Source organism: Jaculus jaculus, chromosome 1 (assembly GCF_020740685.1).
Source record: "Jaculus jaculus isolate mJacJac1 chromosome 1, mJacJac1.mat.Y.cur, whole genome shotgun sequence".
NCBI lineage: Eukaryota > Metazoa > Chordata > Mammalia > Rodentia > Dipodidae > Jaculus > Jaculus jaculus.
In genome coordinates, this window is record NC_059102.1 from 52440184 (window position 1) to 52457409 (window position 17226).

General features: G+C 39.0%; 1 protein-coding gene across 1 annotated transcript in view; it reads right to left on the reverse strand.

Annotated features, from left to right (window-relative positions):
• Positions 1-17226, reverse strand: part of Jak2 (Janus kinase 2) — a 102531-nt gene that overhangs the window by 70406 nt on the left and 14899 nt on the right. Inside the window, exon 3 of the mRNA XM_045153281.1 lies at positions 7038-7161. Coding sequence (XP_045009216.1) covers positions 7038-7161 — 124 coding nt within the window. The remainder of the gene's footprint in view (positions 1-7037; positions 7162-17226) is intronic.

Consider the following 17226-nt stretch of genomic DNA (forward strand, 5'->3'; position numbering starts at 1 on the left):
TAGAGAGATGGCTTAGTGGTTAAGCGCTTGCCTGTGAAGCCTAAGGACCCTGGTTTGAGGCTGAATTCCCCAGGACCCACATTCGCCAGATGCACAAAGAGGCGCACACCTCTGAAGTTAATTTGCAGTGGCTGGAAGCCCTGTTGCACCCATTCTCCCTCTCTCTCTCTCTCTCTCTCTCTCTCTCTCTCTCTCTCTCTCTCTGTCATTCTCAAATAAATAAATAAAAGTGAACAAAAAAATTTTTTTTAAACCACTGAAATTAAGAACTGGTTCTTGAAAAACTAAACAAAAAATCCCAGCACTTGGGAGGCAGAGATAGGAGGATAACCATGAGTTCGAGGCCACCCTGAGAATACACAGTGAATTCTATCCAGGACAGCCTGGGCTAGAGCAAGACCCTACCTTGAAAAACCAAAGAAAATAAAAAATAGGCAACAATGATAAACCCTGGACAATGTGATAAAGCAAAAGAGAGAGAGAGAGAGACAGAGAGAAGTCTCAAATTAACAAAATCAGAAATGAAAAAGGAAAGATCACAAGGGACAGTAGTGAAATTAGAAGAATCATCAGGACATACTTCAAAAACCTCTATTCCACAAAAGTAGATAATTGGGAAGAAATGGATGAATTCCTAGCCACATACTCATACCAAAATGAAACTCATAGCAGATTAATATCCTAAACAAACCTATCACATCCACGGAGATTGAAAAGGTAATCAACAACCTCCCCCACAAGAAAAGTCCAGGATCAGATGACTTCTCAGACAAGTTCTATAAAACCTTCATTGAAAAACTGAAACCAATTTTTCTCAAGCTGTGTTGCAAAAATTGGAGGCCAGGGAATCCTCCTGACTCCTTTTTTTAATTTTAATTTTTATTTATTTATTTATTTGACAGAGAAAGAGGAAGAGAGAGAGAGAGAGAGAGAGAGAGAGAGAGAGAGAGAGAGAGAGAAAAAATGGGTGTACCAGGGCCTCCAACCACTGCAGATGAACTCCAAATATGTACGCCCCATTGTGTATCTGGTTTATGTGCATCCTGGGGACACAAACCTGGGTCCTTTGGCTTTGTAGGCAAATGCCTTAACTGCTAAGCCACCCCTTCGGCCCCCCAACTCCTTTTATGAAGCTAGCATCACCCTAATACCAAAACCAGAGATGCAACAAGAAAACTATAGGCCTATGTACCTGATGAATTTAGATGCAAAGATACTGAACAAAATCCTTGCAAACCAAATTCAACACATCAAAAGCATTATCCACCTCTATCAAGCAGGATTCATCCCAGGGATGCAGGGATGGTTAAACATACAGAAATCAGTCAACGTAATACACCACATAAATAAACTTAATCATAAGAACCACATGATTGGGCTGGAGGGATGGCTTAGTGATTAAGGTGCTTGCCTGCAATGTTAAAGGACCCAGCTGGGTTTGATTTCCCAGGACCCATGTAAGTCAGAGGCCCAAGGTGGCACATGATTCTGGAGTTTACTTGCAGCAGCTAAAGGCCCTAGTGAACCCATTTTCTCTCTATCTGCCTCTTTCTCTCCCCACCCATCTCTTTCTCTTTCTCAAATATAAATAAAAATAAGATATAAAAAAATCTTTAGGGCTGGAGAGATGGCTTAGTGGTTAAGCGCTTGCCTGTGAAGCCTAAGGACCCTGGTTCCAGGCTCAATTCCCCAGGACCTACGTTAGCCAGACGTTTGCAGTGGCTAGAGGCCCTGGCACACCCATTCTCTCCCTCTCCCTCTCTTTCTCTCTCTCTGCCTCTTTCTCTCTCTGTCTGTGGCTCTCTCAAATACATAAATAAAAATAAAACAAAAAAATAGAAACACATCATCATCTCAGTTGATGAAAAGAAGGTCTTTGACAAAATACACCACCAGTTCATGATCAAAACACTGGAAAAATAGCCATGGAAGGTTATATCGCAACACAATAAAGGCTACATATAAAGCACCTAAAGCCCAAATAACATTTAATAGGGAAAGGCTCAAGAATTTCCCATTGAGATCAAGAACAAGACAGGGGTGCCTACTCTCAACAATGCTCTTCAACATAGTACTAGAGGTACTAGCCTAAGCAATAAGACAGGAGAAAGAAATAAAAGGGATACAAATTGGAAAGGAAGAAATCAAATAAACCCTATTTGCAGATGATATGATCCTATATACAAATGATCCAAAAGTCTCCATCTCAAAACTCCAAAGGTGATTATTTCCTTCAGCAAAATGGCAGGATACAAAATCAACACCCCAAATCAGTATCTTTTCTATATGCAAAAGACAAATACACAGAGAAAGTAATAGCAAGGCTATACCATTTTCAATAGCCACACCAAAAAGTCAAATACCTTGGGATAACACTAACCAAGAACGTGAAACACCTACACAATGAAAACATAAAAACACTCAAGAAAGAAACTGAGGAGGACTTGAGAAGTTGGAAAGACCTCCCATGCTCCTGGATAGGTAGAATTTATATTGTGAAAATGTCAATTATACAAAAAGAAAGAAAGAGATTAATGCAATACCTTAAAAGATACAGCATCATTCTTCACAGAGGTAAAAAAATAAATTATCTCAAATTCATACAGGATGGCAGCAGACCTCGGATATCCAAACAGATCCCCAGCAAAAGAAACACCTCTGGAGATATAATCATACCTGATCTAATGCTATACTAAAGCTTCATAGTAACAAAAATAGCATGTTACTGGCACAAAAACAGACATATAGACCAATGGAACAAAAGTGAAGACACAGCCCTTAGGTCAAGTAATTACAACTACATGATCTTGGACAAAGATGCCAATAACGCAGACTGGAGAAAAGAGAAAGCATCTTCAACAAATGGTGTTGGACAAATTGGATAACCACATGTAGAAAAGGTAAACTAGATCCACTCAACTCACCATACACAAAAATCAACTCCAGACTTTCGGGTAAGATGGTGGCATAGTAGCCACGCCAAAGCAGCCAGGGCGGGGTGTAAAAAATAGCAAAATATACTCTTCTACCAAAAAGTGAAGGTGTATAAGTAATTATCAACCATAATAGGTAAGCAGGAGAGATGTAGAGCTTCTAGCAAGAAGGAAACCAGCCAAAATCCTGCCCAGTGCCAGTGGCTCTGGTCAACGTGCCCACCTGGCCAGGAACAGAGCCACAAAAGCAGAAGCCAGGTAAAGGGATTTTCCACACATACCAGCTTCCTTGCAAAAACAAGAAACCTGAAGGTGAAGATAGAAGGAACCAACTGAGCAGCTGTTGAAGGAGAACACAGACAGGACCCCTGAGCAGTTCAGTTAACAACTCCAGTCATTCTGCATAACCTGACCTCCCCCAACTGCCAAGGCAGAGAACCACTGGAGAACTCATACAACCTTCTGCCACACAGCATCCATCACAGACAATCAGAACAACATATCCTGTGACCCAAGCAGCCTAACCGAGTCCACAGTGCAACAGAGAACGGACTGAGATTACAATGACTTCTAGGATGACTCAAAAGGCACCATAGTGCTAAGAATAAGTGACAGAGGAGTACTCAGCACTGAAACATCTCTAGCATACCTTACAAGGCTCAGCAACCACTGCAGAAGAGGTGGCAGAAAGAATGTAAGAGCCAAAGGAAGGGTAGGACTGCTTACAATGCAATCTTTCATACACAATTTTGTCTCGATATCCATGACCCCACAGTGCCTGTTACTACCTAATACAAGACCCTCATATTTAGAAGAAAATATGACGGCTTCAAAATAAGAGAGACTAATTGAAGGGACATGATGGAGGAGATATGATGGAGAGTGATTTGTGAAGAGGAAGTGGGGGAGAGGAGGAAATTATCATGGTTTATTTTCTATAATTATAGAAGTTGTCAATAAAGTTTAAAAATAAAAAAATCAACTTCAAATGGATTAAAGATTTCAATATAACACTTGAAATTCTTCAACTACTGGAGGAAAAAATAGGAGGAACTCTCCACTGTATATAAGTGAGGGGAAGGACTTCCTGAACAATACCTCAGTATCCTAGGAAATGGGAATCTCATGATGCTAAAAAGCTATTGCACAGACAAATATATCATAAACAGAGCCAACAGATTACCCACAGAATGGGTAATCACCAGCTATACCACTGACAGAGGCCTAATATCTTGAATCTACAAAGAACTCAAACAACTAGACAATAAAAAAATCAAACACCCTAATCAAAAAATGGGGTAGAGAACTGAATAGGGAGTTCTCAGAGGAATAAATACAAAGGGCTAACACACACTCAAGAAAATGTTCAATATCTCTAACTATCAGGAAAATGCAAATGAAAACTATGAGATTTCACCCCAATAATACACTCCCTCCAGGAGGCGTTAACTTCCAAATCTCCATCAGCTGGCAACCTAGCATTCAGAACACCTAAGTTTATGAGGGACACCTGAATCAAACCTCCACATTCCACCCTTGGGCCACATAAACTGATAACCATCCATGATGTAAAATACTGTGCATTCATCCAACTTTAAAAGACCCCATAGTTTCTATCAATTTCAATGATGTTCATACAACCCCACAGTCCAAGATCTTTTAACTGAGCTATAATACCAAAAAATAACCTCAAAAAACCCAAAATGGCACAGAATAAGCACTCACACTGCAAAATATGGCATTGGCCATAGCAAGGAAATATTCAAGCAATACATGACTTAAAACAGGGCAAACACCAAACTCTGTAGCTCCAAGTCCAACAACTGTAGCCAGTGACAAATCTCCAAGGCCACTAATTCTAACCAGCAACAAGTCTCTGGAATTCCAATTCTGCCCGTCCAGCTAGGCTACTCAAAGTCCTGGAAAACTTGATCTGGGGCAGGCAGCTCTCCTTGGCAGCCATCTCATGGTCCTGGCATCTCCATTGGGTCTCCACTGCAATCCACAGTTCCTCTTCATGGCTCCATGGGGTCCCCATGCAGGCATCCAGAAAACTTGCTTCACACTGCCCATGGCCATTTCCAAAACACAAGACCTTGTTGCAAACTCAATGACCCTCTCTTTCCTGCATTTCTTATACTCCACAATACCAGGTAGGGTACGAATTTGTTAATCCGGGGGGAATAAAGCAGACTTTGAACAGGATACCCCTTGAGCACTCAGGCCCCTTCAAAAGAGTCTACATTCTTTCTGTTGCCCCAGTGCAGGTCAGCTGACAATCTCAATGGTTGTAATCTCTCAAACAATTTGTAGGTGAAAGGGAAGCAGCTTAGAACCCAAAGATTTTTTTCTCTGTGCCATCGCTCTCTACTCACACCAGTCCATTTCTACGCAAAGCAACCCTGTACAACTTCTCAGGACATGGGCATAACAGCAAGCTTTTCACACAAACTGCTAGCTTAATCCAAGCAAAGCTCTTTCTCACCCTCATAAGCCAAACCTCACAGTTCATAGTTGTTACTGCATTCAGGTCTTTAAACTCTGACCAGAATATTCTATCAGGCTGTACTTAGAGCACTGCAAAGCATCTGTTAGGCCAAGGTTTCAAATCCTTCCACATTCCTCTTGAAAATCAGCTCCAAAAGGCAAAGCCACACAGTCAGGTGTTTAGCAGCAACCCCAGTCCTCGGTACTGTTGCAGTCAGGTTCGAATTGCTGGTAGAAATCACCCAACTAAGAGCAGCGTCTGGGAAAAAGAGCTTTATTTTGGTTTACAGGCTCAGAGAGAAGCTCAACAATGGCAGGGGAAAATGATGGAGGGTGGGCATCACCCCCTGGCCAACATAAGGTAGACAGTAACAACAGGAGAGTGTGCCAAACACTAGCATGGGGAAACTGGTTATAACACCCATATGCCCGCCCCCACAATGCACTGCTTCCAGGAGGCATTAATTCCCAAATCTCCATCAGCTGGGAATCCAGCATTCAGAACAGCTAAGTTTATGGGGGACTCCTGAATCAAACCACCACATCTGTGCTTCTTGTTGTAAGTCTATCTACTCTGTTGCTGTCATCCTTTGCAGACATCAGAGCAGCAGCTCTCTTAAGAATTATCTAGGGCTGGAGAGATGGCTTAGCGGTTAAGCGCTTGCCTGTGAAGCCTAAGGACCCCGGTTCAAGGCTCGGTTCCCCAGGTCCCACGTTAGCCAGATGCACAAGGGGGCGCATGTGTCTGGAGTTCGTTTGCAGAGGCTGGAAGCCCTGGCGCGCCATTCTCTCTCTCTCCCTCTATCTGTCTTTCTCTCTGTGTCTGTTGCTCTCAAATAAATAAATAAATAAATAAAATTTTAAAAAAAAAGAATTATCTAGCCCTTTAGCCAGGGGCTTCTGAGACATCTAACCTTATGAACAAGCAGCTACTGGGTTCTCAGCTGCTTGAGTGGAGACAGCCATTGTTGAACTACCACTGTGTAAGCCAATCTAATAAACCCTTTGTAAAATTCTTAATTTTACAAGTCTGTTCCTAATACAGTTACTAACAGAACTTACAATTTAAGGCTACAAGCAAACCCTGAGAAAAAAATATATATCATTCATTTAAACATTAAAAGCATTTATAAAGATCTGGAAGACTGCATTTTATTGCACAAAGCATCTACTTTCCTTGGTAATCAGCATATTCTAAACATTCAGGAATTTACTAATAAAGTCCTCTTTCATTCTTTTTTTTAAGATTTATTTTTATTTATTTATTTAGGATAGAGTGAGGGGTGGGAGGGAGAGAGGAGAGTGAGAATGGGCATGCCAGGTCCTCTAACCACTGCAAACAAAATCCAGACATACGTGCCACCATGTGCATCTGGCTTACCTAGGACCTGGAGAATCAAATCTGGGCCCTTAGGCTTTGCAAGCAAGCGCCTTAGCCACTAAGCCATTTCTTCAGGCCCCTCTTTCATTCTTTATTTATCAAATATATTAATTATAGTCAAAAGTCACAAAATGGTATCCCAACAGAACAAAAATAATTATAAAAATCAAAGTATACAACTGACAATTTCTTCCACTTTGCCTTTTACCAACTCACAAAGAGAAATGAGAAAGTACCTTATTCTGTAGAGTACACTGTGCCTAGTTGACTCATCTACATGGAAGACATGGTTGGGAGGATACCAAATTCTTTCTGTTTCACTCATTAAAGCAAACATATTATGATACACAGGTGTGATGCCTAAAAAAGAAGCAGAAAAGGAAATGATTACAGATAGTATTTTACATAATATAATTTGTAATGGGGCTTCAGTAAAACACAAAATCAGCATAAAATGCAGTAGCAATTTAAATCTTTTGGAATAACATCTTAAAATTTAATTTTTAATCAAATATATTTTTAACAATTATTTTTTTAAAATGTGACTGCTATAAGTATGCAGAGTTTTGTTTGATTATTTTCTCAGAGTAGGGTCTCACTGTAGCCCAGGCTGACCTGGAACTCACTCTATAGTCTCAGGCTGTCCTCAAACTTATGGCAATTCTCCCACCTCTACTTCCCAAATTCTGGGATTAAAACATATGCCACTTATCCCTGCTCATGCAGAAAGTTTGATTCACATTTCCAAGTCCCTCTTAAATCCTAGAGAGAAGTGTATTATGTGAGTATGCATATGTATCTGTTCATTTTAATTGATAGTACTAAATCATGAAAATATTCAGAAGCCATTAGATATTTTAATGCTTGAACATCATGCCAATGAATTTGAAAAGACAAATGAACAGTTTTTAGAAAAACAAAACATATATTTGAAAAAAGATTCAAGGGCTAAAGAAATGACTCAGTGGGTAAAAGCACTTGCTATGCAAGCATTAGGACCTAAATTTCAACCCCCAGTATCCATGTAATAATCTGGGCATGGCCACACACTGTAACCTCAGTGCTCAGGGGAGTGAAGACTAGAAAATTGCTAATCAACCCAGTCAAAAAAAAAAAAGTTTCAAGAATTAAAAGTGGAAAAAAAATTTTAAGTCTGGAGAGATGGCTTAGCAGTTAAGGCACTTGCCTGCCAAGCCAAAAGACCCAAGTTCAATTCCCCAGGACCCATGTAAGCCAGATGCACAAGGTGGCATATGCATTTGGAGTTCATTTGCAGTGGTTGGAGGCCCTGGAGTGCCCATTCTCACTGTCTCTCTATCTGCCTCTTTCTCTTTCTTTCTCTCAAAATATATAAATGAGTTTTAAAAGAATTAAAAATGGAACTATAAATTAAAGATTTAGAATCTGCCAATTTTTCAATGGAGAAGGAAGGAGAAGGGAAAAGAAAGAAGAACAAAAAAGAAGGAAAACTCATCAAGCTCAGATGGGAATTACATATGAGCTCAACCAAGCATGAAATTATAAATTATAAATTCTACTATCTTCTGCATGAGAATGAAAATACTTAGTAGCAGAGGCCAGTAAGTTAAAAAGGAGACATAAAGGGAAGAGAAAGGAAGGGAGGAGGGTACTTAATAGGTTGATATTGTATATATGTAAGTACAATGATTTTGATGGGGAGGTAATATGATGGAGAATTTCAAAGGGGAAAGTGGGGGGGGGAAGGGAGGGAATTAGCATGGGATTTTTTTTTATAATCATGGAAAATGCTAATAAAATTTTTTTTAAAAAAGAAAAAAAAATAAATTCTACTATCACAAAGAAATTGACACATATTTAGTTTGACTGTAATAGCAAACCAGATAGACCTTAAGAAGGTAATTTTGCTTATTAAAACAGATTTTAAAAATAGATGGGCAGAGCTGGGCATGGTGGTGCATGTCTTTAATGCCAGCACTCAGGAGACAGAGGTAGGAGGGTCACTATGAGTACGAGGCCATCCTGAGACTACATAGTGAATCCCAGGTCAGTCTGGGCCATAGTAAGACCCTACCTAGAAAAACCAAAATAAATAAATAAATAAAGATGGGTAGGCAGTTAAGCGTGCTTCCTGCACAAGCATAAGGGCCAGAGGGGCTTGAAACTGCCCAAGTTCAAATCTCCAGATCCCACATTAGCTGGTCATAACCATGAGTGACTGTAACCTCAGTCCCACAAAGGGGAGCAGAGAACAGGGATTTTATTCAGGCTTGCAAAACACAGTAAGCTCTACAATCAGTAAGGGACTCTGGCTCAAAATGCCTGTCCCCATCCTCAGCCACAAGTGAGCACATGGGGCATGAGGCACTGCAAGGGCGCATACACGTGTATACACCACACACATCAAACCACCACACTGCATCCACATATACACACAAACAAAAAAAATTCTAGAATGAGTACTAACAAACACATTCCATAATTATTCCTTTACAAGAAATTACAACAAAGTATACTTCTTTATCCTGAGGTTATAAAGACAGCTAAGTTGGAAAAAAAATATGCAGATGTAATTTATAACAATAATATGTTTTGGAAATCTGAAGTAAATGGCAGAATGGTAACTTTGAAGAATGGATAACTAAGATGTGGTATATCTACACAATGAAATTCTATACAGTAGTGATTTAAAAAATGACACAATGAAATTTGAGGAAAAATGGTTGAACCTGGAACAGATCATTCTCAGTGAACTTACCCAATCACAAAAAAAAAAAAAAAAAAATCGCCACATAGTCTCACTCATCTACAGCACTTAACCTGAATCTACCCAAGATACCTTACATACCCAGCAAGCATCTCAGGGACTAGACACTAGGATGGATGGGGAGGGAGGGAAGGGCATCGAAGGGGTGGGAAACACAAATCTAGACCCAAATGGCAATGGTACGATAAAATTCTACTTCCTAAAAGGCAGACCAAATGGCTGAACCTTCACCAGGCCCTTACAGGGAACACCTGAACCACAAGACACCGGAGAGGGTATGATGAAGACTAACCTTAATCTTCTACATCTTCCCTCCCTCCCTCTCCCTCTCTCTCTTCTCTCTAACTCTTGTAGATTAGTTATCTTTTTCCTCCTTCTCTTAGTGGACACTGACCTGTAACTCCCAGTACCAAGCATGTGGCTATCATCCACAATGAGCTTTTGATCAGAGAGACCTACAAGGTTTCCTAAAAGACAGGCAGATTTCTGTCAGAGAACTTGATGACTCACCAAAGATTAGTGGTAAGACCCTACTGCTGAAGACACCTTGTGTGGTTGACATGTAAAACGGAACAGCATGGCTGGACGTTGGAAGAGAATCAGTCCCCAGACAGACAGCGTGTCTAGTGCCAGAAGGTGCTACATGGGCAACTGGGGGGAAATAACCAATATCTGTCCAAACAACTCATGGTCTAACCTACTTAGCAGCAAATAACCTGGTGTGAGGCCCACACAAGTGTAATAGTGGCACACAGCCATGGTGGGGAACCAACTGTTCTTGATTTGGCTAACTGATCCCCTCAGTGGTATAGGACCCATAACTGGAGCTGGGAAACAAGTCAGAACCATATCCAAACAAACATAAGCCCACTCTCTAGTATCAAGCTACCATCAATCAGAGGCTACAAGAAGGTCTACACCTATTAAATTCTCTATAAAAAAAAAAAAAGTAAGGGTTATCTTGTCCTGGTGCTAACCTACTCTCCACTGGAGAATCTGCTTCTCTTTTTCAGACAGATGTAGATCCTAAGGAGAGAGCCACCCCATCATACCACAAAAGGACCCCGGCTGAAACTAAAAAAAATTGGCGAAACAAGCAAGGGTGATGTTTTCCTGATGAACCAGATACCAACACAAGGGGGAAGGAGATCAACACAGAGAAAAATCAACTCCTACCAAATCAGAGAGCCCCAGAGGCCCCCAACACCTCATCACTGATGCAGACCAAAAATGAACCCAACATGGCTCAGGGATATTTTGCGGAAGAGGAGGTGGAAAGAATGTCAGAGCCACATATTGGGTCATGATATGCAGAGACATTTATCTTACCCATAACTGTGGGCTAACTCCACAATGCATGACCCATATACCTCAACAAGGAGGGGCCAAGGGGAAGGGGTAGGTCATGGATGAACCTAATAATGGTACCAAACTGACTGTATTTATTGAATACAAAACGATTTAATATAAAAAAGAAAATTTGAGTAGAGAATACACTTGGGTATTTAATTTATATGTAGAATATTAACTAAATGATTTTATAATTAAGATTAAAAATTAATAGTGGGCCGGGTATGGTGGTACACGCCTTTAATCCCAGCACTTGTAGGCAGAGGTAGGAGGATCACAAGTTCGAGGCCACCCTGAGGCTACACAGTGAATTCCAGGTCAGCCTGAGCTAGAGTGAGACCCTACCTCAAAAAGCCAAAAAAAATTAATAGTGGTACAAAATAGAAGCATTATTCATAGTAAAACAATTCCCACAATTAATAAATATTCAAAAAGATGATACCACCTGATATTAAAGTAAATGTAATTGAAACTATATGACATTTTATACCAAGTCATCTAGCAAAAATAATAAGATAACAGTAGTGAACTGTAACACTGTAAACTGTAGTGTTACAATTTTGCTAGAATTATTAACTAGTACAGCTTCCAAAAAAGCAATACCTATATAATATTAAGAAATCAATTTGTATAAAAATTTATGAAGGCTATCAATAAAAAGGTTTTAAATAATCCTTCAATCCAGCAATTTCTTCTATTACTCCTAAAAGGGCAGCACAATGGTAAATAAATACAAACAATCAACAGAAGACAATAAACACTTGTCACAGTATGATCCACGCTATGGACTATTATGAAATTTAACAAAACAATGAGAGGAAAAGTAATTGGTTTACATAAATTTTTTACAAGGTTTTTTTCTTGAGAAAAGCAAGATGCAAATCAGAATGATTTCATTTTATAGAATAATGACTTCAAAATCTTAAACTGAGCAGGGGCAAGGAGGCAGAATATGTGATTAGAACACAACTTCTGAAAAACAGCAGACATTCACAAGGGATGATGACTATATTCACTAAGGGGAAAAATTAGGCGTACAGGAAAGAGAAATCATTTTTTAAAAGGAAGAATTATTTTAAATTAATAAAAAAAAAGGTACTAAGAAAAAAAGAAAACCAGTATTGGACAAAGGAAAGGGCTCACCCTGTAAATTATCTTCAAACTATAGTGAGTGAGCTATTATAAATTTTAAAAGGCCACAAACAGATAGGAAATAATGCCATTTTAATGATTTGACAAAATTACGTTATCTGAATAATATTTTCATTAGGCTATTTCTATACTGAGAAAATACTTTAAATTTGGAAATTAGACTATCATCCTCTAATCAACCGGGTACATAACATAATTCATGCCTCTGAATTCATGTCTCTCACACCAGAAAGTGCTCCCTCTCCTCTACTCACATTTCTGTGTATCTCCTGTTTTAGACAGGTAATGCCAACTGGAGATAAAACTGTCCAAGAAGAGGCCATAAAACACATACAGGAAATTAATCAGAAAAACTCTGGAAAGAGAATTTAACTTCAAAACTACTAGTAATTAAAATATTTTAGTTACTATTACTACAGGATGTGTTTTTAAGAATAAGACAATAGCATGATTTTTGAAACAATACAACACTAACATAATACATGAAAAATGAATTCACATTCATCAAGCATCAAGATTTTTTTTTTTTGAAGCAGGGTCTTGCTGTACCCCAGGCTGGCCCTGAACTTGTGATACTCTTTTCTCCATGTCTTGAATACTGAGACTGCAGGTATGTATCACTAAGCTGGACTAGAGCTTTTTAAATGATGAATAATGGTTTCTTACTGTATGTAAAAATATGTTAGTTATAAACATTAAAATAATAAAATGAATGTTTGTACATATATATTCAGACAAAGAAATCAGAAAAGGGGAATATATGCCACACCAAAAAAATGGATTAGATCAGGTATGGTGGCACATGCCTTTAGTCCCAGTACTCGGGAGGCAGAGGTAGGAGGATCACTGTGAGTTCAAGGCCACCCTGAGAATTCATATAGTGAATTCCAGGTCAGCCTGGGCTACAGCAAGACCCTACCTCAAAAAACCAAAAACAAAAAATGGGTTAAACTTCTAAACTAATAATAAGAAACATTACTTATAAACTATACTTGGTCACTGATTCCAAAATTAAAATTATGTTTTATACTTAATCCATTTTTTTAAATTTTTTTTTAATTTATTTGAGAGCAACAGACACAGAGAGAAAGACAGATAGAGGGAGAGAGAGAATGGGTGTGCCAGGGCTTCCAGCCTCTGCACACAAACTCCAGACGCGTGCACCCCCTTGTGCATCTGGCTAACGTGGGACCTGGGGAACCGAGCCTCGAACCGGGGTCCTTAGGCTTCACAGGCAAGCGCTTAACCGCTAAGCCATCTCTCCAGCCCCTTAATACATTTTTTAATAGTTTGTTAATAGTTATCTAGCAAGTAATAAAAACTGCACTTCAGATACACTTATAATAAAAAGATGGGACTTCAAAGAAATCTCAGCAACATAAACTCCCTTTGTTTCCCTACATGCCAAGCCCAAATTCTTTTTAGTCCTATTAAGATTCCTTCAATGTGTTTCTCTTTCCTAAGATGTTGCCAGTATTGTGCTTAGGCTCCATATTTTACAGCAAGACTGGTCACCAATCCACTAATGTTATCAAAGTACTTATTTGATTTATTTTTATTTTTTGGGTTTTCAGGTAGGGTCGTACTGTAGCCCAGGCTGACCTGGAATTCACTATGCAGTCGCAGGGTGGCCTTGAACACTCAGAGCTCCTCCTATACCTCCCAAGTGCTAGGATTAAAGGTATGTGCCACCACACCTGGCCAGAGTCCTTATTTTGTAACAAATACAAGGCAGGTACTGAAAATACCAAAATGAGCCAGGTATAGTGCTACATGCCTATAATCCCAGCTACAGCAGAGCCAGGGGAGAACGATTACAAGTGCAAGGCCTATCTAAGTTCATTATCCTGGGCAACTTAATGAGATCCTATCAAGAAAACCACAGAACATAAGTACAAAAACAAAAGGGAATGAACAGCTTTAAGAATCTCACAATAAAATAAAGACAACATTGGAAATTTATAATCCAAGAAGTACAATGACAATAATAAATGTTACAGAAAAGGAGAATGTAGGGGAAAGATAAAAATAACATTATCAAGAGGGATAAATAGAGTCAAATCACCAAGAGAGTTCTGAAAAACAGTACATAAGCTGAAAGCAACTTGGAATGTAGCTATTCTATACAACTACAGGAAGAAGTCATTAAATGTGCATAAGCACGGAGGTAGGTATGTACGTAGCCTATAAATGCTTCAGGAGCTAAGATATACTCAAAAAAGAAAGGTGTTATATAATATAGTAGTTGCAAATACCATGGACATATAACCCAGCTGAATCGTGACAGTCTGAGCTATGCCTAATGTCTCAGAATGAAACAAAAGTATATACAAGAGAAATATTATACACTATAGAAATAGAAATGAAAAGAAAACTGGTGAGAAAAATTTAACTTTTAGGAAAAGTATTCATTGAGATGAAAAGGAACACTTCACAAGCAGGTTCAAGGCAGCAAGAAGCTTGAAAAATATGAATTTAAATTTATATGCAGGGGCTGAGAAGATGGTTCAATGAGTAAGAATGCTTTCTATGCAAGCCTAAGAACCCGAGATTGATCCCAAACACCTAATTAAAAAGCTAGGCAAGGTCACACAAGCCTATGACCCCAGTGCTGAGGGGGGCAGTGACAGGAAGGTTGTTGGGAAGCCTTGGTCAACCAGTCTAACTGAAAAATGGGGAACTCCTGTTCATTGAGTGCTTCTGTCTCAGGGAAGCAAGAAACGCAATAGGGTCATTCAATGTCTTTTTTCTGACTTTTGCACACTTACAGTTATATCTGAATACACACACCTACACAACACACACACACAAAAATAGAGCAACAAATAACATGGCTTCAAAATACATGAAGCAAGTTGAGTGTGGTGGCTACACCTTGAATCCCAGCACTCGGATGCAGATGTAGGAGGATTACTGTGAATTCAAGGCCAGCCTGCGACTACAGAGTGAGTTCCAGATCAGCCTGGGCTAGAGTGAGACCTTACCTTTGGGAAAAGAGAAGAAGAAGAGAGAAGAAAGAAAAAGAAAGGCAAAGAAAGAAAGAAGAAGAAGGAGGAGGAGGAAGGAAGAAGGAGAAGGAAGAAGCAGCAGCAGCAGCAGCAACAAAAATGCATAAAATCAAAGAAAAAAATCAACAAGATTCAAAATCCTCAGAGACTGGCAAAAAAAAAAAAAACCCTAAAAGGATAAAAATTTTCAATCATTAACTTTAGTTCATACTTCAAACTAAAACACTTGGTGAGCACACAATTCTACACTTTTAAATGCGTATGAAGCATTTAACAAAACAGTTGATTAGTCAACTCACAAAATTTCAGTGAATTGCAAAGAACTGAAATTATTCAGTATATAACTACAGAAAAAATTAAAATCAGTTACAGGATAATCAGCAAATACCAAAAGGAATTAATATCCCAGTTTTCTATAAGATATTATCTAAAGTACATAGTTTTTAACAGAAAGACTACAAGACAGTAAAGAAAACAATGTAATGCACCGGAAAAAAGGAAATAACACACACCTCTGTGAGAGGAATTGAAGTCAGATCTAGCCACCTTCAAAGTAATCATTATAAATATGCTCAAAAAAGGAAAGGAAATTATGATCACACAAGTAAAGTGAAGAGTGACATCAGTCTACATGGTTGCACAGACAGCTCTAAGGGCTTTTTCTTCCAGAGCAATACAGAAAACCTGAATAAAACCTGTCATGAGAATTCTGGAAGACAAAGATAAGCAACAACGAAATAAATGCTAAATCAAGAGAACAACAATTTCAAGATGGAAGGACAGTTTGTGGTACTTGGCGTTTCCCTTGTCCCAGTCAGTTTCAGCTCAGTAAGGTCTGGAAAAAATGCTCCCTGACAATGGAATGGCCAAAGACAACCTTGGCCTCAGCAAACTCTTTTAATCTGACAAAAGGCTGACTAAAGAATTGATGTACAGCTCAATCATGTGCCACTTGACTCAGAACTTTCTCAGAACAGAATGCAGATAAAATAAGTCAATCCTTGAAAACACTGCCAGGCAAACCAGCAATGTATTGGATGGGAGCTTCAAGAAAACTCTAACCTTTTCCCTCACACTGATCATTAGCTTAGCACAAGCAAGAAGGGAGGCAAAGTTGAGTTATAACTGGATAAGCTAAGCACTGATGGAATGCCCAACACAGAGATAGTCTGCAAACACTAACGAATGTCTTCTGTTCTTTCCTTTTAGCCCTTGGAATTCAAAGAAATCTCTGTGGGGGAAAAAAAAATGTCTATGAGACAAAGAATATCAGAAATTACACACAACAAAAGATACGACAGATTATGTAAATAAAGTCACTAATTAAAACCAGCCAAAGCAAGCAAGGAAAACAGGAGGAAAGAGAATAGAATTTATAGTTCACATTTAAAACACCCAACATTTCAATGTTCAACAAAAACAAATATGTATATACAGATATGCAAGTAGATAAGAATATATGCCCATTCACACAATGCCATTCACAGGACACTATCTCTAAGGAACACAGAGTACTAGATTTAAAATTTTAAAATCAACTGCTTTAAATATACTGAAACTAGGAATCCATTGCTTAAGTGCTAATGGAAGACAGTTGAGGGCTGTATCACAAACACAAAGCATGGTTAGAGACAGTGACCATACAAACAAAAACACAGCATAGATATACAATAACTGAACCTAAAAGCCACCAGAAGATTTCAAAATCTATTAGCAAAGAGCTGCCAACTTCAGGACCAGTTAATTAAAATACAGGGTCTAAGGAATAAAAAACATTAGCAAAGCCTAGCAGACCTTCGAGGCACCATTCCAGCACACCAAATATACCTACAAATGTAGGGGAAAGAAAGTAGAGAAAAGAATATGTAAAGAATAAGAGCCACAACTCCCAAAATTTAATAAGAAGCTTGAACTTACAAATCAAGGAGAAAAAGAAAAAAGCTGTAGGAAGACAAGTAAATGCAGAGTACTGCACAGTAAGACCTACTGAAAATCCCACTATTAAAGCCAGTTATGGTAGTACATGCACCACTAGGGAGGCTCAGGCAAGAGGACTGTGATGGTTTGATCAGATGACTCCATAAATTCATGTGTTCTGAATGCCTGGGCACAAGCTAGTGGCAATTTGGGAGGTGGAGCCTTGTTAGAGAGGAGGTGTGTTCCAGCTTA